Raw genomic sequence first — 26,933 nt, forward strand, 5'->3', positions numbered from 1 at the left:
CTTGTCGCGTAGCGCTGAGGGACCAGAGGCGAGTTTAGGGTTAGGGGAACACATTCAGGAAGCTGTGTCCACTGATAAGACCGGAGGGAAGACATACGTAAAGACAAATACACACAATTTCAACGTTGTTTTTTGTTTTGTTTTGTTGAAAATACGACGGATAAATTGTAAGCGTTTCTTTTGGCGTTACCGTTAGGACGTATGGTCTCTGGGTAGAGTGATCGTCGCTCCTGGACATGGCAGGTCTCTATGGACTGAAGATCCTGCTGCTGTGTACTGGGCTCATAGAGCTGGCCATATGTAAGTACAGTATGATACCCATGGGATGGGGCTGATGGGAGGGCTGTTATCCCTTTAATGGTGACAGGGCTGTGGAGCCTAAATTCACCAATAAAGTACATGGAATTGTTATAGAAAATGTATCCCGATGCGGTCACTCAAAGAGTGTAAGATTTGCATTTAATAAGTTTGATAAAATCTAATTTACTTGAGGCATTTTTCTACAGGCATTTCTAATGTTGACAATGGATCAATCATGTTTGAGAGAGTGATTAAAGGGCTGTGGTTCAAGCAGGATATGCTATACTTTTTTCCCCAGACCATTCAAATTGCAAATAACTTTGTTAGGTTTAACTATTAAAAGTGAGTTGGAATAGAGTAACTCTGAGATTGTCAAGTCCTTCTAAACTGTCTGGGTGGGCATCACCTGGAGGACTAGTTTTTAAAGAGGAGTCTGCTGAGTTGGTCCCCTCATGTTCCCCCTCAGAGAAAGGACACACCTGGTTAGTGATTAGTCAAATTCTTACTCTTAACTTGGTCCACTAAAATGCATTCAGTGATTGGATATATATCTAGATCAGAGACTTAACATCTAAGTAATAATCTAAAACTAATAGCTGCCTTTCACTGTGCAACAATGATACATTCAAAACCTCTTGCTCTGTGTGCAAAAGTGCACCCTTGTTTGTGTATATTTAGCATGAATCTCCAATACAAGTGAATGTTCTGAATGTAGAATGTACTTCTACCAGCTGCAGTAAGACACATAGAGTTTAGATATGGGGTTCTTTTTAGACAGATCACAGCTCAACCACTTCCGTGTTCCATTTTGAGCGGCCTGTCTGCACTTCCTGGTATAGCTATAGCTGAGATCAGGGCCTTGCCGTTCTGACACACTGGGCGAAACCAAAAAATGCACCGGCAAAACTAGAATCGCCCCAGTAAGCAAAACTAAGTTGAAAAGAGGTCTAAAATATATATTTTCCAGACGCTGAAGTTTGGTTCAATTTAGTTTCTGAATGAAAGGTGAAAAGATGTGTTTTCCACACGTTTAAAATAAATATTTTCCAGGACGTTGAAAAAAACATATTTTCCAGATGTTGAAATCAGGTTAATTTCGGTTCTGAATGACAGTTGAAAATATGTATTTCCCAGATGTTGAAATCAGGCTCAGCTTTGATCCTGAATGAAAATACGTCATTTATATCCTTGATTTATTTTGAGACAAATCAAGACTAGTCCTGACTGGACAAAATCTGAACCAAACATTATTGATATAGATTTGGTCTGGACCTTACCAAAAATCAATGTCCGTGGACATGGAAGTCAGGCCGGTCCAAAAGAAGAAGTCAAAAGGCGTCGGCCCATGCTTACTGAGGTGTAGCCTACAGTATTGCCTGAAATTCTATTTTAAGAATGCCCATCTATGTGGTAACCCTACTGTTTTTAAAACACAAAATATAAGAAAAAAAGACGGCTCGTGCTTAGTGGGGTGTATCCTACCGTGCCGGCCACGATGGAATTTTATGAATGCCCGTCCATGTGGTAGGCCCACCATTTTGTAAAACAGACCGTGGCGTTGGCTTTATTAATCCTGATTCCTGTAACTAATCAATTTGGCTATTTAAGCTATGAATATCAGCTACCCAACTTTATCTGGAGTTATTGTGAGCCTATTTGCAATGTGTTTACACAGTGGGAAATGCAGAAGTATTTTATTTTTTCGCTATTGTCAGATTGTCAAAAATTTTAGGATACAAACTTGAAACCACTGATCATGACAATGAGGTGAAACTCCTGGACAACAGTTGAGATTGTCCATTCCATATTGCCCATTTTACTTTGACCTGTCCTGGTTTTAGGATATGTTGTTTGTTAACATGACAGCACAATTTTTATTTGATTGGGTGTACTTTAGTTTAGGCTATTTGATCTGGAGAAACCCGCATGATGTAAAAAGTGTCTGTCTCATTACATTGTCATCCATTTCATCTCCAGCCTGTAGGCTACAGAAAAGGCCACATACTCTTTCTACCGTATACTATGTCTGCTACGTGATTTATGTTACATCATTTTTTTGACTGAACGTTGGTGGAGTCCCGCAGCAATGCATCTCTCCAACAGCATCCTGGAGAGGCGCGCTGGGAGTGGACAAGCAAAATATTTTGTGCCCCTACCTTTGACAAAGTGGATAGTGCTTATCACAGGACGGCATCAATGCAAAACTAAAAAGCTGTCATTGTTTTGGGGGCAGAATTACGTGAGGTATTGTTGTAGGAGGTGCATCTTGGTGAGTTTAGCTCAGTAAATGACACCCTCGTCAATCTGCCTTCGTAGGCGATGGCCTACTCCTGCCTAATGAGCGCGCCGGCCGTGGCTGAGATGGAACTTAAGAAAATGCCTTGAGAAAAGCAGAAGCCTTTGAAATGAAGAAGTGGTGTTGAAATGTTCATAGAGCTGTATGATTAAAACAGTGTTTCAGGAAGGAGAGGGGGATGTGGTGAAGAGGGGGATGAGGCTTAGCAGACCGACATCTTATCTGTAAATGTAAATTATAGAGAGAGACAGAGAGAGAGCAAGGCTGTGCATAGACCTTTTTATGGGGTGCTCAAACAAAAAAAAGGACACCCCCCCAAAAAAATTAAATTTGAGCAAATATTAGAAAAAGACGGGAAAGCAGCACCATCTGAGTAAAGTGTTTTGCAAGACTATTTTGAACTGGAATAAATGCTGCACTTATTGACAATGACAATAATGACCAATACAATTCCAGTTAAAATAGAACATTTTAAGAAAGACTGTTGCCTACCATTACTATATCCATTACTATATCCATTACTTTATCCATTACTACATCCATTACTACATCCATTACTATATCCATTACTATATCCATTACTTTATCCATTACTATATCCAAACCAACTCCATTTGTTGCCATTACTATATCCAAACCAACTCCATTTGTTGCCATTATCATGTATCCCAGTGGTCTTGCTGACATTTTGACCAACAATGACCCAAAAAGGAATGGTACAAAGCTTGTAAGTCACTAGGCAGCCAAACTAGTCTCATCTGAAATTTGAAAATGGTCAATCAAATCGGCAAATGAAATATACAATGACATACTGTTTTAATAAAAAAGTCAAGGTACAATATCACATTTAAAGTCAAGGTACAATATCACATTTAAAGTCAAAGTAAAATATCACATTTAAAGTCAAAGTACAATATCACATTTAAAGTCAAAGTACAATATCACATTTAAAGTCAAAGTACAATATCACATTTAAAGTCAAAGTACAATATCACATTTAAAGTCATAGTAATGTTTTAACATCAAGGGAAAACTTGTCTTTGACTTCAATGATAAACTGAAATAGTTTCTCTTTAAAAGCAAAAGATTGCAAATGAAAGTCAATATTAAACAAAAAACTAAAAGTTCAACTCAATACATTAGGCTTTCCATGTTCTGGCAGAGATGAGTCTGTAGTAGATTGACTAACTGTATTTTATACGGATGATAAACATAGGCCAACTCTGTTTGCCAGGAAAAACTGGAGGAAATGAATCCAGTTATTTCTAGTCACTAATCAGGATATGTGCGTTCACCTTTGCGCGCCAATGCCGGTGACTAGTCATTGGTCAACAATCAAGACGTGTTTGGGTTCTGAAGCATACAGGGCATTTGGAAAGTATTCAGATCCCTTGACTTTCTCCACATTTTGTTACGTTACAGACTTATTCTACATTTTTATTGAATTTTTTATTCTCATTAATCTACGTTAATACCCCATAATGACAAGCAAAAGCAGTTTTTTTATGTTTGCAAATGTATTACAAATAAAGTATCAAATTTACATAAGTATTCAAGACTACAGTACTTTGTTGAAGCACCTTTGGCAGCAATTACAACCTCAAGTCTTCTTGGGTATGACGCTACAAGCTTGGCACACCTGTATTTGGGGAATTTCTCCCATTCTTCTCTGCAGATCCTCTCAAGCTCTGTCAGGTTGGATGGGGAGCGTTGCTGCTCAGCTATTTTCAGGTCTCTCCAGAGATGTTCAATCGGGTTCAAGTCCGGGCTCGGGCTGGGCCACTCAAGGACATTCAGAGACTTGTCCCGTAGCCACTCATGCGTTGTCTTAGCTGTGTGCTTAGGGTTGTTGTCCTGTTGGAAGGTGAACCTTCTCCCCAGTCTGAGGCCCTGAGCACTCTGGAGCAGGTTTTCATCAAGGATCTTTGTTCTTTGCTCTGTTCATCTTTCCCTCGATCCTGACTAGTCTCCCAGTCCTTGCCGCTGAAAAACATCCCCACACCATGATGCTGCCACCACCATGCTTCACCGTAGGGATGGTGCCTGGTTTCCTCTAGACGTGACGTTTGGCATTCAGGCCAAAGAGTTCAATCTTGGTATTATCAGACCAGAGAATCTTGTTTCTCATGGTCTGAGAGTCCTTTAGGTGCCTTTTGGCAAACTCCAAGCAGGCTGTCATGTGCCTTTTGTTGAGGAGTGGCTTACGTCTGGCCACTCTACCATAAAAGCCTGATTGGTGGAGTGCTGCAGAGATGTTTGTCCTTCTGGAAGGTTCTCCCATCTCCACAGAAGAAGTCTAGAGTTTTGTCAGAGTGACCATCGGGTTCTTGGTCACCTCCCTGACCAAGGTCCTTCTCCCCCTATTGCTCAGTTTAGCCGGGCAGCCAGCTCTAGGAAGAGTCTTGGTGGTTCCAAACTTCTTCCATTTAAGAATGATGGAGGCCACTGTGTTCTCGGGGACATTCAATGCTGCAGACATCTTTTGGTACCCTTCCCCAGGTCTGTGCCTCGACACAATCCTGTTTCGGAGCTCTACGGACAATTCCTTCGATCTCATGGCTTGGTTTTTTCTCTGACAAGTACATGTCAACTGTGGGACCTTATATAGACAGGTGTGTGCCTTTCCAAATCATGTCCAATCAATTTAATTTACCACAAGTGGACTCCAATCAAGTTGTAGAAACATCTAAAGCATTTTCAATAGAAAAAGGATGTGCCTGAGCTCAATTTGGAGTCTCATATCAAACGGTCTGAATACTGACGTAAATAAAGTATGTCAGTTTTTTACATTTTTATATACATTTGCAAACATTTTCAAAAACCTGTTTTTGCTTTGTCATTATGGGGTATTTTGTGTAGATTGATGAGGAAAAAAAGCAATTTAATCAATTTTATAATGCTGTAAGGTAACAGAATGTGGAAAAAGTCAAGGGGTCTGAATACTTTCCGAATGCACTGTATATATATATATAGTGCCTTCAGAAAGTATTCACACACAATACCCCATAACGTGGAATTGTGTTTTTTGAAATTTTTACAAATTAATAAAAAATGAAAAGCAGAAATGTCTTGAGTCAATAAGTAGTCAACACATTTCTTATGGCAAGCCTAAATAAGTTAAGGAGTAACATTTGCTTCATAAGTTGCATGGAATCTCTCTGTGCAATAATAGCGTTTAACATGATCATACTCAGTGATGTGTTGTGTTGGATTTGCCCCAATTAACATGATCATACTCAGTGATGTGTTGTGTTGGTTTTGCCCCAATTAACATGATCATACTCAGTGATGTGTTGTGTTGGTTTTGCCCCAATTAACATGATCATACTCAGTGATGTGTTGTGTTGGATTTGCCCCAATTAACATGATCATACTCAGTGATGTGTTGTGTTGGTTTTGCCCCAAACATAACACTTTTTACTCAGGACATAAAGTACATTTCTTTGTCACTTTTTTGGCAGTTTTATTTTAATGCCTTATTGCAAACAGGATGCATGTTTTAGAATATTTGTATTCTGTATAGGCTTTCTTCTTTTCAGTCTGTCATTTAGGTTAGTATTGTGAACTACTACTTTGTTGATTCATCCTCAGTTTTCTCCCATCACATCATTAAACAAACTTTATAAAAGACACCATTGGCCTCATGGTGAAATCCCTGAGCAGTTCCCTTCCTCTCTGGCAACTATATTTGTAGTAACTGGGTGTATTGATACACCATCCAATGTGTAATTCATAACACCATGCTCAAACGGATATTCAATGTCTGCTTTTTTAAAATGGATTTACCAATAGGTGCCCTTCTTTGCGAGACATTGAAAAACCTCCCTGGTCTTTGTGATTGAATCTGTGTTTGAAATTCACTGTTCAACTGAGGGACCTTACAGATAATTGTATGTGTGGGGTACAGAGATGAGGTAGTAATTTAAAAGTCATGTTAAACACTATTATTGTACACATAGTCCATACAACTTATTATGTGATTTGTTTAGCACATGTTTACTCCTGAATATATTTAGGCTTGCCATAACAAAGCGGTTGAATACTCATTGAGTAAAAACATTTTAAACGTTCAATTTGTTATTCATTTGTATTTTTAAAAATATATATTCCACTTTGACATTATGGGGTATTGTGTGTAGACCACTGACTCAAAATCTCAATTTAATTCATTTTAAATTCAGGCTGTAACACAATAAAATGTGGAACAAATCAATGGGTGTGAAAACTTTCTGAAGTCACTGTATATATATTTATATATACAGGGGTGAGAATATTTTCTGAAGAAAGTTTTCACATCATTATATTTTTTCAACATTTAGTGGTGTTTCAGCCTGAATTTAAAATGGTTTAAATGTAGATTTTGAGAGAGAGATTGGGGGAGATAGCCTTCATCACACCCCGCCTTGGCCATCTTTATCACTTTATCACACCCCACCGTGGCCATCTTTCTCACTTTATCACACCCCACCGTGGCCATCTTTATCACTTTATCACACCTCGCCTTGGCCATCTTTATCACTTTATCACACCTCGCCTTGGCCATCTTTATCACTTTATCACACCTCGCCTTGGCCATCTTTATCACACCTCGCCTTGGCCATCTTTATCACTTTATCACACCCCACCGTGGCCATCTTTATCACTTTATCACACCTCGCCTTGGCCATCTTTATCACTTTATCACACCTCGCCTTGGCCATCTTTATCACTTTATCACACCTCGCCTTGGCCATCTTTATCACACCTCGCCTTGGCCATCTTTATCACTTTATCACACCTCGCCTTGGCCATCTTTATCACTTTATCACACCCCACCGTGGCCATCTTTATCACTTTATCACACCCCACCTTGGCCATCTTTATCACACCTCGCCTTGGCCATCTTTATCACTTTATCACACCCCACCGTGGCCATCTTTCTCACTTTATCACACCTCGCCTTGGCCATCTTTATCACTTTATCACACCTCGCCTTGGCCATCTTTATCACTTTATCACACCTCGCCTTGGCCATCTTTATCACTTTATCACACCTCGCCTTGGCCATCTTTATCACTTTATCACACCCCACCTTGGCCATCTTTATCACTTTATCACACCTCGCCTTGGCCATCTTTATCACTTTATCACACCTCGCCTTGGCCATCTTTATCACTTTATCACACCCCACCATGGCCATCTTTATCACTTTATGACACCTCGCCTTGGCCATCTTGCCATTGATGAGAACGAGCTACCAGAACCCCCACAAGCCTCTATGCAAAGTACATAGCAACCAGCTCTCCATTATTAAGTAAACGCATAGCTTCCTCTTGATGGTCGATTTCTTTGTTGTCTCAAACGCAACTGCAAACAAGCTACACTGGATGTGTGAAGACATTTCACTTCTGCAATCAAACTTTGATAGCAGACTCACTGGTGGTAATGAACCATGGTTCTGATGTAGTTCACCCACTACCTCAGTTACATATTCACAAACTGAGAGTAACACCTTTCAATACTGAAGAGGTGTAGTAGTGTGAAAAGTAACAAAAAGAATCACCAGCCAGTCACAACAGCAGCATCTGACCAGGTTTTCATTGGGTGGGCGGACCAGTAAAATGTCAGGGCAGGGTGCACCCATCTCCCTTGGAAACACGAAAACACAGAAACCAGAGTTCAGCAACAAACAAAAAAAGCACTTCCTGAAGTCTAATTATTGTTCAAGCAGCCTCTGTCACATTCTCATTTCTGTTGTAGGTCTCTGTTAAAATGGAAAAGAAACACAATGTTATAGCAGTTTATTTTGGGTTGAATACTTCTATAGCTCTAAGTGCTTTCTTTCTGTTTCATTTTTGTGTTGTTTTGTATGAGGCCTATATAGGAAAATACTTGCAGGTCAAGTCAAACCAAAGCAAGTGTATGCTGAAACATTGTGACAACCTAATTGTATTGAAATGCGGAAGTAAACATTTTAAGTCGCTGCTTTTTACATTTTGCCTTAGAAGCTCAGGGTTTGGGTTACAGGAAATACAGTACACAGTTAACAGCACAAATCATCTCAAAGTAGACCAGACCTTAAAGGTGTAATTGGGTCTGGCACATTTCATACTTATCTCATGTGACGTAAAAAAAAGAATATATATATATATATTTAAAATGGTCAAGAGCCTTGGTGCGTTCACACCTGTGTGCATTATAGTCAAATATCATACTGTACATCTGCAGTTGTGACAAAACTGAAGATGAACGATTGCTGTTCTTAGAACAGAAAGGGGATTGGGTTCTCATCTCTGGGCTTGATGCGAAGCAGGAAACTGTGGTCGGATGCTGAAATGGAGTGTTCGCGCTGCTCCGAGTTACCATGGCTACCAGGTTATGCCACACTCACACTCGCACACAAACCACCACTGCTAACAACGCCCTTTCCTCTCCGGCTAGCTACGAGCAGTAAGGAAGTCAATTTAAACACCACAGGAGGCTGGTGCCACCTTAACTGGGGAGGACGGGTACATAGTAATGGCTGGAACGGAATGAATGGAATGGTGTCGAAACACATTAAACACAGAGCTTCCATGCGTTTGATACCATTCCATTTTCTACATTCCAGCCATTGTTCTGAGCCGTTCTTCACTCAGCAGCCTCCTGTGATATACAGGAGCCTTGGAGGAAGTTACGTGCTTGATGAATCTGATCAAATACAACGTTGGTCGATGTTTATAGCAGTTCATTTCAGATAAATAATTACTCAGATTGATGTGATGTTAGATAGTAATGTTGGCCATAAGTCCTTGATGATGACTTAAATGTGTGAATGTAAAAGTGACAATGACAAAACTATAATTTTCTTCTCATTTTTTAGGTGTTGGTGATACAACTTTGACAGGTCAGTTGGTGTTAAAGTTATTCTCTAATTCATGTCTTTAACCCCCAGAATCAGTCATGATTTGTCCACATCTGAAGGTGACCATTGCATGATTGCAGGTGCTATTCACATTAATGCTCAGAGGCAGCAACAAGGTGGCCAGCTCCAAAGTTGGTCAACCTCATAGAGATCCGATGCTTCTACATTTAGCTCTATGGGGTAAAATCTTCACCTCAGCCTCTCACTCTCACTCTCACTCTCTCATCCAAGGCTCCACAGCAGCAACATCCACACCAACAACAGTAGCCATCACCAGCATACCCCCAAGCATTCCCAGCGCACCTTTAAACTCTCAGATAGCATCCAGCTCAGCCACTTCTCCACCCATAGCTGACCAAGGTAAATACTACACTGGAGTGTCCAGGTGTAGGCTACCTCCGTTTACATCAGTGATATGTTTGATTTCTCTCTCTCTCTAAGGTGAAGTCAGAGTGTCAGTTGTGAAATGTCAGTTGTGGTGATTTTGAACACACTGTTTATGTCACGGAGGAAACATGGTTTGGTAAGTGCAGAATAAGAACAAGAGCATTGTAGTTTTGAGCCTCCATCAGTCAACCAATCAAACAACCTAACAACCAACTATCCACTCACTTCTCTCCTGCCTCCACTCTCATCAGAAGAAACTTGCAGCACTCACTCTGTCACCTTTATCCACAGACAAAAGCAACATCTCCATTCCTCTAACCACACAATCCGCCAAGAAAGCAAACGACTCCACAGGTAAACCTGCTCAGCAGCATCTCTCATAGAGACATGCTGGATCTGTTGGAGAATAAGTAATACCAGGAGCTGATCACATCATGTTGTTGGTTGTTATTTACTGTGATTTCTCTCTCTAACTGAGATGATTTGTATCAGGCCCCTTACTTCCAAACACCACCACCATCACCACGACGACCCCTACCACCCGCTCACCTACACTCAGTTCGCTTACCCCCACCTCAAACATCATCACTCAGGCATCAAGCCAAGCTACCCTCTCCAACGGTAATGTATACCTCCTGCATTAACGTCTGTTAATGCTGTAAAATGTATTGTCTCTGTCTCACATCAAAAGTGTGTCGTTCTCTATTTTATAGCAACTGGCGACTCGAGCACAGGCACTTCTGACCCTGCAAGCACCCTCAACCAAACCCAGGCCTTTCCTACAAACAACTCCACCTCTCAACCCCAGACTTTGCCTACAAACAACTCCACCTCTCAACCCCAGACTTTGCCTACAAACAACTCCACCTCTCCATCTCCATCTTTGACTACAAACAACTCCACCTCTCCATCTCCATCTTTGCCTACAAGCACTCCACCCATCCACAACCAAACCTCACCTGCAAGCACCCTGACTTCCACTACAGCTATCCCCACAGGTTGGCCTCTCCTCCATGGGATGCTGTGTTGTGTCCATTGATAGTAGATCATGTTTCTCCTACTGTTGTGATGTTGTAATGGAATGTTGTGATGTTGTAATGGAATGTTGTGATGTTGTAATGGAATGTTGTGATGTTGTAATGGAATGTTGTGATGTTGTAATGTAACGTTGTTCTCGTGGATTCTCACCTGTCTGTTCCGTCTTTCAGGCAGCCAGACTAAACCAACACCGCCAAAGTGTGAGTTCCAATTCTTTGGTTTGAGATGCAATCTAAGACTATGCATGATAGGGATAGTTCACCTGAATAAATAAATAAATAAATAATGATCAATCTTTTCATTTAATCTTATAGGTACATACACGGTCAAGCCTGTCAAATATGGCTTTCGGATTGATTTAAAGGCCTCAACCTCCAACACATACAACATATCGTACCAGGATGAATCAGGACAAAACATGACTGTTGAGCATCAACCGGTGAACTCCACTATTGTGGTGTCATTGAAGCCTTGCAGGACATACAATTTGACAACGATTCAGCCTGGATGTGAACTTGAAGGAAACAGAACTCTGACCACTTGGAAATTGGGTATGTCAAACACACTGAGCATTACACTGTTTGAATGATACATCAGGAATAACGCAATGTCACATGTTAGAGAGTGAATATTTAAAAAAGGTGCTCCTTGGATTCAAGACTGTCAATCATGAGAAAGAACCACAATTGAAATTCCAAAGGATTCCTATTAGTTTAGACAACCACCTAGAAGGTTATGACTGGAGATAACTGTTGTCCTATTGGTGGATGTAGAACGATTACACCTCTACATATAGCTCTGATGGTTACTCCTTTGCAGAAAAAGACGACATTGTGGAAGACATTGACTGCATAGCGGGGTCTATTTGCTATTTGAGTGACTGGGATATCAGTGAAGCAACTCCGAACGGCCTTGAGAAATCCCAAATGAGATCCCACACATGCGGAGACAAATCCAATGCGCTATGTTTTGAGCTAAGACCGGCCGACTTCTGCTCAGAAGTCAATACAACCTTTCCTCCAGAGACGTGTGCCAACTTTACCAAAACAAAACTCATCCCCGTCGGTAGGTTGGTTCTGTTATGTTGCATTCAGCCCCAGTTACAAACTGTGGTGCCATAAGGAAAATAGGGAAAGGGAAAATAAAGATTTGTCAAATTATGTTCTATTTGATCAAGTTGATGTACCTCTTTTAAAGTTTTACATAACCATAAAGTTACTATTATTGCTTTCAGATCATTATGTTTCATTGTTTAATTTCTCTAACAGAAAGTTTCCTAAATGCCAACAAAACTGTCCTGGTACGGCCTGAACGTCTTCCTGCAGAAATAAAGTGGGAAAATGAGCCAGTGAATTGTAAAGGGATTTTAGCCATTAATTACACCTGCCAGGGTAAGCAGAGAAGCATACTTCATAACACAATAATGTTTTTCAGATTTATCTACCTTTGTATTTTATTTTTATTGAACCTTTATTTAACCAGGCTAACCCATTTCCGCTTGATGCCCTGAGAACAACAACTCAAGCATGATAATTTCAATACAATTCTACAAAATTACAATTACAACATTACAAATCAGTTACATTTCATTCAAAAGGGAACAATAGACACAAGCTATATATCAATCAGAACAGATGCAGTCCTCATTTAACACGTTCCTCATCAGAGTCCTAAACTGACCCTCTGAGACCAGACAATCAAGTTTTAAAGTGACTTGAAGGTCATTCCAGCAGCAAGGGGCACTGTAACTAAATGCAGTCTTCCCCAACTCAGAGGAGACCCGTGGAACCTCTAGAACCAGCCACTCTTGACCTTGAGTCTGATAATTACTGGATTTCATATTTAGAAGTAATGTGAGGTAGTATAGGAGTTTCTGGAGGTGCTTTATATACAAATAGTAGCCAATGTTAGGCCTTTCTGGTAGTCAGAGACTCCCAGCCAACAGAACTGTATAAAAGGCAATGATGTGTACAAAACTTTTATCCAGAGATAAAACGCAGGGCTCAGTGAAAATTGAAATGTTTTAAAACAAAGGCTGCTGCATGTACAGTGCCTTCGGAAAGTATTCAGACCCCTTGACCTTTTCCACATAAGTATTAAGTATTCAGACCCTTTGCTATGAGAATTGAGCTCAGGTTCATCCTGTTTCCATTGATCATCCTTGAGATGTTTCTACAACTTGATTGGAGTCCACCTGTGGTAAATTCAATGGAAGGGACACACCTGTCCATATAAGGTCCCAAAATTGACAGTGCATGTCAGAGTAAAAACCAAGCCATGAGATCGAAGGAATTGTTTGCAGAGCTCCGAGACAGGATGAACGGAGCAAAGTACAGAGAGATCCTTGATGAAAACCTGCTCCAGAGCGCTCAGGACCTCAGACTGGGGAGGTCACCTTCCAACAGGACAACGACCCTAAACACACAGCCAAGAGAGACATTGCAGGAGTGGCTTCGGGACAAGTCTCTGAATGTCCTTGAGTGGCCCAGCCCGAGCCCGGACTTGAACCCGATCAAACATCTCTAGAGAGACCTGAAAATAGCTGTGCAGTGACGCTCCCCATCCAACCTGACAGAGCTTGAGAGGATCTGCGAAGAGGAATGGGAGAAACTTCCCAAATACAGGTGTACCAAGCTTGTAACGTCATACCCAAGAAGACTCAATGCTGTAATTGCTGCCAAAGGTGCTTCAACAAAGTACTCAGTAAAGGGTCTGAGTATTTATTTAAATGTGATATTTCAGTTTCTTATTTTTAATAAATTTGCAAAAAATTCAAAAAAACAGTTTTTGCTTTGTCATTATGGGGTATTGTGTGTAGATGGATGAGGGGGGAAAACTATTTAATCCATTTCAGAAAATGTGGAAAAAGTCAAGGGGTCTGAATACTTTCCGAATGCACTGTATAGAGATTATATCCCTGTAAATACTGGGAGAAGAGAGGCTTGAACAATCTTCCTCCCATTTTCAAAAGTGAGGCAGGATTTATTTCTATACAGGAAGCCAATATTAATTTTGTTTTTTTATTTTTTTATTTTTCAATATGTGCTTTAAAGGCCAGCTGTCATCAATCCAAATACCTAAATACTTATAATGGGGGTACTTGCTCAATTTGGGCTCATTTAAAGGTGCAGATACGCAGGTATCTTTAGGATACATTTTATAACATCATAATCTTGGTTTTGTTAACATTTAGCACTAATTTAAGGTCAGTAAGGGACTGAATGAAAACCACGCTGGTGGTTTTGAATGTCCTGCTGTGCTGAGGGGGCACGGGAATAAATAACTAATCTGCATTAATATATGTGATAAGATACTATTTATTGATTTAATATTTTCTATAGAATAGATGTATACCGTATAGTGGACAGTTCTACAAAATGGATGATTAAAATGTATGCGTTTCTTATTTCCCTCCATCAGAACAAAGCAACAACAACAATTTGAATTTGTCTCAGTTGGAACCCTTCACAAACTACACTTGTACCGGACGTATTGACCACGGCAATAGAACAATTGAAAATATCACTTCATTTAGGATTGAGTGTGGTAAGTTCAACATTGATTTGGTACCCCTTTATTTTACAGTCCTACTACTGCTAGTATGTTCTCGAATGGCATGTTAAAATCTTTAAAAAAAAAATAGCAGCCACACACAACAATTTGGTGCTGTTGAATATCACTTCAGTTTGCTTATTGGTGTAATTCCTACTGTTGTATCCTACAGATGTGGTCATAAATGTTAAGAAGAATGAATCCACAAATAGCTCCATCAGTCTGGAATGGGAACCGTCCACTAATAAGTGCCAACGCTCTGACCTTCTGCACCTCACATACAACTGCTGCTGTCAACCTAATAAACATGGTAAGATACACAATCTAAATTCCTGTCTATGACCAAAATAAATATTCTACCACAATATTTAAATTGATCATTCTTAATTTCTCTTTTTCTTAATTTTCCGCTAATTATATACACATGTATATGAAACATTAGTTGAGATAGTAAATAGAGATAGTTAATTCTACGCTTTATTCATCTCTTCTTTCAGTTCCAGTTTGCAACGAAACTAAAACACAGAAATGTGTCGTCGAGGGCCTGGATGCGTACACAAACTATACCTGCTCTATAAAGCCAGTAAAGTACAAGAATAATACCATCATCATATCTGCAAAAGAACTAAAACCAATCGAGACTGATACTGGAGGTAGGTGCATCATACTGTATTTCATGTCATTCATAGACGTTAAGAACTACATCAACTTCAAAGACACTGCAGCAAATGTTGTTATGCAGTTATTGAAGAAGTCACTGCAGCAAATGTTGTTATGCAGTTATTGAAGAAGTCACTGCATTAAATGGCAGCTATGCAGTTATTGAAGAAGTCACTGCAGAAAATGTTGTTATGCAGTTATTGAAGAAGTCACTGCATTAAATGGCAGCTATGCAGTTATTGAAGAAGTCACTGCATTAAATGGCAGCTATGCAGTTATTGAAGAAGTCACTGCATTAAATGGCAGCTATGCAGTTATTGAAGAAGTCACTGCAGAAAATGTTGTTATGCAGTTATTGAAGAAGTCACTGCATTAAATGGCAGCTATGCAGTTATTGAAGAAGTCACTGCATTAAATGGCAGCTATGCAGTTATTGAAGAAGTCACTGCAGAAAATGTTGTTATGCAGTTATTGAAGAAGTCACTGCATTAAATGGCAGCTATGCAGTTATTGAAGAAGTCACTGCATTAAATGGCAGCTATGCAGTTATTGAAGAAGTCACTGCATTAAATGGCAGCTATGCAGTTATTGAAGAAGTCACTGCATTAAATGGCAGCTATGCAGTGATTGAAGAAATCACTGCATTAAATGTTGTTATGCAGTTATTGAAGAAGTCACTGCAGCAAATGTTGTTATGCAGTTATTGAAGAAGTCACTGCATTAAATGGCAGCTATGCAGTTATTGAAGAAGTCACTGCATTAAATGGCAGCTGTGCAATTATTGAAGAAGTCACTGCATTAAATGGCAGCTATGCAGTTATTGAAGAAGTCACTGCATTAAATGGCAGCTGTGCAGTTATTGAAGAAGTCACTGCATTAAATGGCAGCTATGTCTCTAAACATGTTGCAGTGATCTGGGACAAAGTCATAGAGTATGATATGTACATGAGATCGCTACATGCAATCTGTTGGTGAACAGGATGACCATAATGTAATCTGTGGCCTGTGTTTGTGTTCAACAGTGCCTGATATGGTGGTCATCCAGACTGTGAATTTGACTCAGAATAATGCTTTTACCATTAAATGTGACGCAATCAGAGCCAAAGAAGTGGAGGGGAAAGGGAATGTTGTACAATGCAACGATTGCAACGATCACTGCGTCTGGTCTTCATAAGACACGAAAAAATACAACGTGCAGTTTTACATTTGAGGACCTCAGCTATTTAACAACCTACACAGTTCAGGTACGTTATTCAACATTCATACAGTAAAACCTAATGTATTGACTGTGCTGTAATATATCGTTGCGTTAGATACTTCTGAATGAAACGCTCTATGTACTGTATGTAGATGAGTTAAACAGAAGATGTAGAAATGGTGTTTCACCACTATGTCTCTCGGGTAAAGTGTTCACATAGTCAGGATGATCATTAAAGAGAGTATTGGCTTGATTAGAGTTCCTGTTGACCCAGGCTTGATTAGAGTTCCTGTTGACCCAGGCTTGAATAGAGTTCCTGTTAACCCAGGCTTGATTAGAGTTCCTGTTAACCCAGGCTTGATTAGAGTGCGTTCCTGTAAACCCAGGCTTGATTAGAGTTCCTGTAAACCCAGGCTTGGTTAGAGTGCGTTCCTGTTAACCCAGGCTTGATTAGAGTGCGTTCCTGTTAACCCAGGCTTGATTAGAGTTCCTGTTAACCCAGGCTTGATTAGAGTGCGTTCCTGTTAACCCAGGCTTGATTAGAGTTCCTGTTAACCCAGGCTTGATTAGAGTGCGTTCCTGTTAACCCAGGCTTGATTAGAGTTCCTGTTAACCCAGGCTTGATTAGAGTGCGTTCCTGTAAACCCAGGCTTGATTCGAGTGTGTTCCTGTTAACCCAGTGGGTTTGTGGGGACCAGGAACTATTGTGGTGGATGGATCATATAGAATGTCTCCTTTTTTCAGATCGTTACAGACAATGGGGAACACGAGAGTGAACCAACAAAAACACACATTACTACTCACTGTAAGTAGCTTTACATTTCCAGAATCTTATGCAGAAGCCAGCAATAAATATACTCAAGTCAGACTGATTAAAATGATACGCTTTGGATGAATATTACCTTTCTCTGACTCCTATTAACAAAATAATATGACTTTGATCAACTGTATGACCAAGTAGCCGTTTGTCACTCCTCCTCCCTACATTCAGGGTAGGCTTAACAGCATTCAGTGTTGCCATTACATTGTTGTGTAAATGTCCCTTTACCACTCTTCTCATCTGTTTTCAGACAATGACAAAGCTGTGATTGGATTCCTTGTGTTCCTCATCGTCCTGACGTCTCTGGCTCTCCTCTTTGTTCTCTACAAGATCTACATCCTGCAGCGCAAGAAGTCCAAGTGAGTATTTAGTCAGTCCCAGTCTGGCAGGAAGTCTCCAAATGCTACAGTAGGCTTACAGATTACCTTCAGATTGTATTTCAAGAGGTAGCTGTGTACGTAGTCGCTTCGTTAGATCCATTCTAGTTTGGCTATTTGGTGCTGTAGATTATACTGTAGAGGATGGTATTCAACCGTACAGTAGATCTGCTATCTTCTCCTTTTTTGGTAAGAAAGAGAGCCTCTGATATTACTGTTTGTTCCACAGCGACAATGATGAACAGATTGAGCTGATTCAGCCAAGTAAGTGACTATTTCCTCAAATTTGATCCGACTGAGACGCTCTTCACCATCTACTTTAAGTGCATAGAGACACACTCTTGCTGAACTCCATCAATTGAATGAGTAGATGTCCTAGGACTGTTGCAAGACTATAGACTTGTCTACCCTTTGAACTCTCTCCATTAAAACCTTTCAAAAATATACAATCGCTTCCTGTTCCTGTACGTGGGGGTTGTCACTGATTGGTGTTTCCTAGGTGATGAGGAGAACCTGCTGAACGTGGAGCCAATCGGATCTGAGGTGCTTCTGGACGCCTACAAGAGGAAAATCGCCGACGAGGGACGTCTTTTCCTTCAGGAGTTTCAGGTGAATGTTAGAATCCCACTACCCCTTGGCCAGTCAGCAGTCTTAGCCACTTAGGAAAAGACACACACAAAGGAAGGTTAGAAATCAAATGGTAAATTACTCTGGATTTACTGTTTCTTTCGTGATGTGTTGAGTCTATTTCTAGGGCAGATACTTACTGTATGTTTCCCAGACACTTAACCTCAGGTCCAGTGATTCCACCATTCAGCTCACAGATCCCATCTCTCCCTACAGAGCATCCCCAGGATCTTCAGCCGCAACTCGGTCAGAGAGGCCAAGAAGTCCTGCAACCAGCCCAAGAACCGCTACGTGGACATCCTCCCATGTAAGTGGTCCTATGTGAACACTGCTGTCGCAAGGCAGAACACATTTTCCTATGTGAACACTGCTGTCCCAAGGCAGAACACATTATCCTATATGAACACTGCTGTCCCAAGGCAGAACACATTTTCCTATGTGAACACTGCTGTCCCAAGGCAGAACACATTATCCTATATGAACCCTGCTGTCTGAAGGCAGAACACCTGATCCTATATGAACACTGCTGTCCCAAGGCAGAACACATTATCCTATATGAACACTGTTGTCCCAAGGCAGAACACATTATCCTATGTGAACACTGCTGTCCCAAGGCAGAACACATTATCCTATATGAACACTGCTGTCCCAAGGCAGAACACATTATCCTATATGAACACTGCTGTCCCAAAGCAGAACACATGATCCTATATGAACACTGCTGTCCCAAGGCAGAACACATTATCCTATATGAGCACTGCTGTCCCAAGGCAGAACACATTATCCTATATGAGCACTGCTGTCCCAAGGCAGAACACATTATCCTATATGAACACTGCTGTCCCAAGGCAGAACACATTATCCTATATGAACACTGCTGTCCCAAGGCAGAACACATTATCCTATGTGAACACTGCTCCTCTCAGATCAGTGATGATATTTCCTTATGTCTCGGTCCAATCAGACGACTACAACCGTGTCCAGCTGACCACTGGTAATGGAGAGACTGGCTGTGACTACATCAACGCCAGCTTCATTGACGTAAGGAACACTTGTTTGGTTATTCTCTTTTAACAGTCCTCATGTTATCTCATAATTTACCTACATGGTAAAATAGTAAATATATAGTGATTACAATACATAGTCATTAGTAATGATACCAACTTATTTTGTACCTATTGTGCGCTGTGCTAAATTGTCTTTCATTACAGGGTTTCAAGGAGTCTAAGAAGTACATCGCAGCTCAAGGTAAAGTGCTGTTTTTACTGTTGAGGAGGATTATCTTTACACACTGAATCGTGTAGTGTTGTGTTGGCATTGCGTCTTTATTCTGCAATGTGTGTGTGTGTGTGTGTGTGTGTGTGTGTGTGTGTGTGTGTGTGTGTGTGTGTGTGTGTGTGTGTGTGTGTGTGTGTGTGTGTGTGTGTGTGTGTTGTAGGTCCCAAGGAAGAGACAGTGGGGGATTTCTGGAGGATGGTTTGGGAGCAACAGTCCTCTATCATCGTCATGGTAACACGTTGTGAAGAGAGTAACAGGGTAAGCAAATAACAGTAAAACTGTTCTGTTTAAACGCTTAACACGCTTGTGTGCATGTTGCTTGGGTTTGCAAAGCAGAGCTTCCTTTCGATTACACCCACGGCTAGCTCAAACCAGAACAACAGGAAAAGACAGCTCGTCCTCTGAAGATAATTTCCTATGACATTTAACTGTTTCTGTGTTGTTTTTACCCTGTAGAACAAGTGCGCCCAGTACTGGCCGTCTCCTGAAAGAGAGGTGGAGATCTTTGAGGAGTTTGTTGTGAAGCTGAACAGAGAAGAGCACTGTCCCGATTACATCATCCGTCACCTCAGCTTGACCAACGTGAGTCAATATTCACAGGGTTAATACAGCGATATCTGTTATTTTAAAATACACAAACACGGTAGTTACTCTCTTGATAAAGATACTCTGTCACAACTGACAAAAATAAACTAAAATTATAGATCAAAGTCACTGAATGTCTGATTAGATTTAAGATCTAATGGTATGAAGTTGGCTGGTCACCCCATGCACCTCTATACAGGGGTAGGATCTTGATTTGATCACCCTGTTGTTGCAGGAAATGCAAACTTGTATTTGAGTTTTAAAAAGGCTTTTAAAGTTTGTAATTTCCACTTTAAAATGTCAGACTTAATTTGCACGAATAAAAAAATACACCAACCCCTACAAAAATGTCCATTAATTATAATCCACACAATAATTCACATTTCCTGTTGCTGCAGGATTATTTTCCTGCTGTGAGAAACTGGTCAAATTAAGATCCTACACCTGTATGTATGTGTGTGTGTGTGTGTGTGTGTGTGTGTGTGTGTGTGTGTGTGTGTGTGTGTGTGTGTGTGTGTGTGTGTGTGTGTGTGTGTGTGTGTGTGTGTGTGTGTGTGTGTGTGTGTGTGTGTGTGTGTGTATGTGTATGTGTGTGTGTGTGTGTGTGTGTGTGTGTGTAGAAGAGGGAGAAGAGTGCAGAGAGGGAGGTGACCCACATCCAGTTCACCAGCTGGCCAGACCACGGTGTGCCAGGAGAGCCACACCTCCTGCTGAAGCTGAGGCGACGCGTCAACGCCTTCAAGAACCTCTTCAGTGGACCCATAGTCATCCACTGCAGGTAGAGGATTCTACTTTACATTTTTTGTACTCTCTTTATTCAAAATGTGTATTTTTTTTCTATACTGTTGGGAGTTTTTGTGTCCAGAATGAGATATTTGTGTTAAAGTGATTGTTCATAATTTGACCATACTACTTTGTGCAGTGCTGGAGTGGGGAGAACAGGCACTTACATGGGCATCGATGCCATGATGGAGGGGCTGGAGGCTGAGGGCAGAGTGGACATCTACGGATACGTGGTCAAGCTCCGGCGCCAGAGATGCCTCATGGTTCAGGTGGAGGTAAGTTGTCATCACATCAGACTATGAGTTTCTATCCATCAGACTATGAGATGTGTGTGTATTAACGTGTATATTAATAACCTGTGTGTATTATTAAGTATTAATGTGTGTATTATTAAGTATTAACGTGTATATTAATAACCTGTGTATTATTAAGTATTAATGTGTGTTTTTACCGGTGTGTATTATTAAGTATTAATGTGTGTATTATTAAGTATTAACGTGTATATTAATAACCTGTGTGTATTATTAAGTATTAATGTGTGTTTTTACCGGTGTGTATTATTAAGTATTAATGTGTGTATTATTAAGTATTAACTTGTATATTAACATGTGTGTATTATTAGGTATTAATGTGTGTTTTTACCTGTGTGTATTATTAAGTATTAACGTGTGTTTTAACCTGTGTGTATTATTAAGTATTAACGTGTGTTTTAACCTGTGTGTATTATTAAGTATTAATGTGTGTATTATTAAGTATTAATGTGTGTATTAACATGTGTGTATTATTAAGTATTAATGGGTGTATTAACGTGTGTATTATTAAGTATCAATGTGTGTATTAACCTGTGTGTATTATTAAGTATTAATGTGTGTATTAACCTGTTTGTATTATTAAGTATTAAGGTGTGTATTAACCTGTGTGTATTATTAAGTATCAATGTGTGTATTAACCTGTGTGTATTATTAAGTATTAATGTGTGTATTAACATGTGTGTATTATTAAGTATTCATGTGTGTATTAACCTGTGTGTATTATTAAGTATTCATGTGTGTATTAACCTGTGTGTATTATTAAGTATTAAGTGTGTGTATTAACCTGTGTGTATTATTAAGTATTAAGGTGTGTATTAACCTGTTTGTATTATTAAGTATTAAGTTGTGTATTAACATGTGTGTATTATTAAGTATTAAGTTGTGTATTAACATGTGTGTATTATTAAGTATTAAGGTGTGTAGTATTAACATGTGTATTAACCTGTTTGTCCGGTCAGGCTCAGTACATCCTGATCCATCAGGCTCTGATAGAACACAACCAGTTTGGAGAGACAGAGATTTCCCTGGCAGAGCTGCACCCAACACTGGGCACGCTCAAACAGAGAGACCCCAGTAACGAGCCTACTCTGTTGGAGGCAGAGTTCCAGGTCAGTTTAGCTTATTCACATATTCCTTCTGTTATTACTTCCTGTGCCTTCATCTATTACTTCCTGTCCCTTCATCCATTCTTGCCTCCCTCTGTCATTTCTTCCCTTCTTCCCATCCACTGTTCCATTCCCGTCTTTCCTATGTAATAAAAGTGTTATCAGAGTACTTCTTACTCAACTAGTTTTCTCTGACCGTTCTGTGATGTAGAGACTTCCACGGTACAAGAACTGGCGGACATTCAACACGGGGATCAACGAGGAGAACAAGAAGAAAAATCGCTCCTCTTCTGTTATTCCATGTGAGTACAGCGTTCAGCCAGATCCAGATCCAGTATCATTTGTTGATAATAATCATAATAATAATAACAATAATACATTTAGGTTTAGTTCTATTAATTGTCCAAAAGAATGGCCCGCTTTCTCACTCTATATTTCCATAAAATCTTCACAAAATGTCTTACTATGTCATTCCCAAACATTCTATGAATTTATGAAAACGTGAAAATGACCATATTTTTTTTAAAGATGTCATTCTTCCTTGGGGTGTATATGAACTGAATTTAATACGATTTCATGTTGCTAAAACGCTGTCAGTTTCACTTTAAGAATTCTTCCTTGAAGAGTTCCTCAGATAAGTTTCACTTCCTAAAACTGACTGGTATTTGAATCAATTCCAATCAGACGACTACAACAGGGTTCTGGTGAAGCTAGAGGATGAGAGCAGCAATGACCAGGACGATGATGACGATGATGATGCCTCTTCTGACGAAGAGGATGAGGAGTCCACCAAATACATCAACGCCACACAGATAGATGTACATACCACATTTTACATTTTAGAAACGTTAAGTAATTTAAAAAACACAAGATTATGGATGTGAGACAAAGGGATCTCACTCAAAAGGATTTTCACCCGTTAGCATTATTATGAGTTGCATTATAATAAATATGTGTTAAATCTAACTGAAACTAGGGGCAGGATTCAATCAGATCACACTTTGTCAGACCGCATTCACGGTAAAAGCTGCATATGATGGCTCAATAGGTAATTACCTTCAAATGGCGCATAGCCGACAAAGCAAAATGGGATTGAATCCTGTGAATCATTTAAAGTATGTTCATCTCAATCAGGGTTACTGGTGTCAGAGGAGTCTGATAGCAGCCCAGGGCCCTCTGGCCGACACCACAGGAGACTTCTGGCAGATGGTCTTCCAGAAGAAGGTCGAAACCATCGTCATGCTGTCAGACCTCACAGAGGGAGACCAGGTGGGTCCCACAACAAAGGGGGGGGGAGGGTTCTAAGAACCTCTGTTATACAGCAGTGCTATTCTAATGCATTGTGTGGATGTATTGTTTGAGTGAGTCGGTGTTTCTCTCTGCGTGCGTAGGAGTTCTGCTCAGCGTACTGGGGAGATGAGAAGAAAACCTTCAGGGAAATCGAGGTGGAGTTGAAGGCCACAGAAACCCTCCCAGCGTACACCACTCGCAGTATCCAAATCCGTCACCCTAAGGTAGGGAATGTCTAGGGCTGTTCCCACGTACGTCAGACAATGAGATAACTCTCCTCCAACTTAAAAAAAAAAATCTCTTCATTAAGAACTTAAGTAAATTAAATGTGTTTGTGTCAACTTTGTCACTGTTTTAATATTGATCGTTGAATCCAAGAAAGACCATGGAAAATATTATGAAAGGTAAATAAAGTGAACCTGAACTCGACTTGGTGTAACCCATATACTGTATTACCTCAATTACCTCATCTACCTCAATTACCTTGTACCCCTGGACATTGACTCAGTACTGTTACTCCTTGTATGTAGCCTCGTTATTATTTGTGTTGTGTTACTATTTCCTTTTTTATTTAGCAAAAAATTGTCTTACTTTTCTTTAAAACTCTGCACTGTTGGGAATGGGCTCTTAAGTAAGCTTTTCACTGTAATGTCTACACCTGTTGTATTCGACGCATGTGACCAATAAAATGTGATTTGAAGAAGAAAGAAACAAACATCCTGTCCCTACAGAGGAAAGACAGTCGGCAGGTGAAACAGTACCAGTTCCTGAAGTGGGCGGGACGAGAACTCCCAGAGAAGCCTCAGGATTTGACAGACATGATCAAGAACATCAAGCAGACCTGTGGCTATGGCAACAGCAAGGCAGAGAGGATCCTGCCTGTTGTGGTCCACTGCAAGTGAGTCACAGTCTCAGAGCCCTTCTAGCCATTGTTTACATGTCTGCCTACTCTTGGAGGCATCTGGACTTGTAAGATGAGTCAAACCCCTACTCTTTACTGAGTCAATGCCCTACTCTTTACTGAGTCAATGCCCTACTCTTTACTGAGTCAATGCCCTACTCTTTACTGAGTCAATCCCCTACTCTTTACTGAGTCAATCCCCTACTCTTTACTAAGTCAAACCCCTACTCTTTACTGAGTCAATCCCCTACTCTTTACTGAGTCAATGCCCTACTCTTTACTGAGTCAATCCCCTACTCTTTACTGAGTCAATCCCCTACTCTTTACTGAGTCAATCCCCTACTCTTTACTGAGTCAATGCCCTACTCTTTACTGAGTCAATGCCCTACTCTTTACTGAGTCAAACCCCTACTCTTTACTGAGTCAATCCCCTACTCTTTACTGAGTCAATCCCCTACTCTTTACTGAGTCAATGCCCTACTCTTTACTGAGTCAATGCCCTACTCTTTACTGAGTCAAACCCCTACTCTTTACTGAGTCAAACCCCTACTCTTTACTGAGTCAATCCCCTACTCTTTACTGAGTCAATCCCCTACTCTTTACTGAGTCAATCCCCTACTCTTTACTGAGTCAATCCCCTACTCTTTACTGAGTCAATGCCCTACTCTTTACTGAGTCAATGCCCTACTCTTTACTGAGTCAATGCCCTACTCTTTACTGAGTCAATGCCCTACTCTTTACTGAGTCAAACCCCTACTCTTTACTGAGTCAAACCCCTACTCTTTACTGAGTCAAACCCCTACTCTTTACTGAGTCAAACCCCTACTCTTTACTGAGTCAATCCCTACTCTTTACTGAGTCAATCCCTACTCTTTACTGAGTCAATCCCTACTCTTTACTGAGTCAAACCCCTACTTTTTACTGAGTCAATCCCCTACTCTTTACTGAGTCAATCCCCTACTCTTTACTGAGTCAATGCCTACTCTTTACTGAGTCAATCCCTACTCTTTACTGAGTCAATCCCCTACTCTTTACTGAGTCAATGCCCTACTCTTTACTGAGTCAATGTCCTCCATCCCTCTTTCCTCTCTCAGTGATGGCTCGTCTCGCTCTGGGATTTTCTGTGCGTTGTGGAACATCATGGACAGTGCTGAGACAGAGAAACTGGTAGACGTGTTCCAGGTGGCCAAGGCTCTGCGCAAGGAGAGGCAAGGCATGATCCACAGCCTGGTAAGTAGGACACACATTGGCCTACTGTACCCTGGTCTGAAGAAATACTGTTGCACATTTCCACATTGTATTGTGTGTATGATGTACAAGGTCGTAAATGGGTCAAATGCCAAATGCAGTAGGACTATCTATTGGTTTGTTTTCAAGGTATCTTATCATCTAGTTCAGACACAGTCTCAATGAGGATTGTCCCTAAAAGGGTGAGTGTTGGTATGGTTCTCTCTCTCACCGCTGTCTGTCTGTCTCTGTGTTTGTCACCCTGTCAGGAGCAGTACCAGTTTCTGTATGATGCCGTGGAGGGATCGTTTCCTATTCAGAACGGGGAAGTGAAGCAGCCAGCCACCGCCCCAGCTGCAGCAGCTGACTCCATCCAGGTCGTCAACGAGACCAAGGCAGAGCAGCCTGCCAGCGCTACCACAGCCACCCAGCAGGGGGCAGAGGTGGTGAAGGAGGCGATAGAGAGCACTCCCTTAGTGGCAGGAAAAGAAGCAGGTGCTGCAGCAGAGGGCAATGAGGATGAGGCTAAAGAGCCAGGTAGCCCTACAGAGAAAACCCCTCTGGAGGGGGCTAGTAACGGCCCCGCTGTCACCCTGGAGGTGTGACAGAACCTATATAAAGACGCTTGAATGGGATATTAGTACTTCAGTGCCTTTTACAGTGTTAGTGTTCAGTGGTCAGTAGAGGGATATAGGAGAGTTGGTACTTGGTTTAATTACTCCTTGAATGTATTATACATGTAAAGCTTTCATTTGAAGTTAACATGTGTTTTGAAATGGATTTTTATAGCTTTATTTCTGTAAAATTATGACTTGGCGTATTTTCAGGTTCAAACTAAGGGCTTTTTTTTCAATCCGTATCGCGGAACTTCAGCAAAAAAGCCAAACTACATTTTTGTAAGGAAATATTCCTGTTTTGGCAGAGACGGCATTCACTGTAATATGTCGGCTCAATTGGAAATGACCTTTACATTTCGATCACGAAATCTGTAACGCTTCAGCGATATGGTTTGAATAGAGCCCTAAATACGTATTCGGGGTAGGGTAAACTGTGTTAGAAATTGCGTGCTATTTTGACAAGCAAAGTAAATGGCAAACTTTGCACTACATTGCTGTTTTCAAACTACAGATTTCTTTCTTATTTTTTTTAAGCTTTTTAGTATATATTGATAAATAGTTAAGTGGAGGCTGTCATTTTAATATTAGATTAGCTATTTTCTGTACTATCTTAAGCGTAAATCAAACCCGTATATTAATTTAGAATAAGCAGTACTTTTGTTCTGAAATAAAGGAGTGTCAAAAACGTTTCACAGTG

At 40.5% G+C, this 26,933-nt stretch overlaps 1 protein-coding gene across 1 annotated transcript; it reads left to right on the forward strand.

Annotated features, from left to right (window-relative positions):
• Positions 1-26,925, forward strand: ptprc (protein tyrosine phosphatase receptor type C). The gene is given in 34 exon segments (XM_071346396.1): positions 1-300; positions 9,438-9,461; positions 9,711-9,839; positions 10,158-10,220; positions 10,359-10,487; positions 10,580-10,864; positions 11,075-11,104; positions 11,219-11,455; positions 11,724-11,969; positions 12,173-12,295; positions 14,325-14,450; positions 14,629-14,766; positions 14,954-15,109; positions 16,139-16,258; positions 16,260-16,360; positions 17,059-17,119; positions 17,385-17,493; positions 17,741-17,775; positions 18,011-18,120; positions 18,355-18,445; positions 19,103-19,179; positions 19,350-19,386; positions 19,577-19,674; positions 19,873-19,998; positions 20,622-20,779; positions 20,924-21,059; positions 22,055-22,204; positions 22,413-22,503; positions 22,886-23,019; positions 23,336-23,470; positions 23,593-23,715; positions 24,223-24,389; positions 25,487-25,622; positions 25,889-26,925. Coding segments are annotated over 34 exon segments (4,281 nt in total). The 5' UTR covers positions 1-236; the 3' UTR covers positions 26,225-26,925.
• The last annotated feature ends 8 nt before the right edge of the window (positions 26,926-26,933 follow it).

Source organism: Salvelinus alpinus, chromosome 16, assembly GCF_045679555.1.
Source record: "Salvelinus alpinus chromosome 16, SLU_Salpinus.1, whole genome shotgun sequence".
Taxonomy (NCBI): domain Eukaryota; kingdom Metazoa; phylum Chordata; class Actinopteri; order Salmoniformes; family Salmonidae; genus Salvelinus; species Salvelinus alpinus.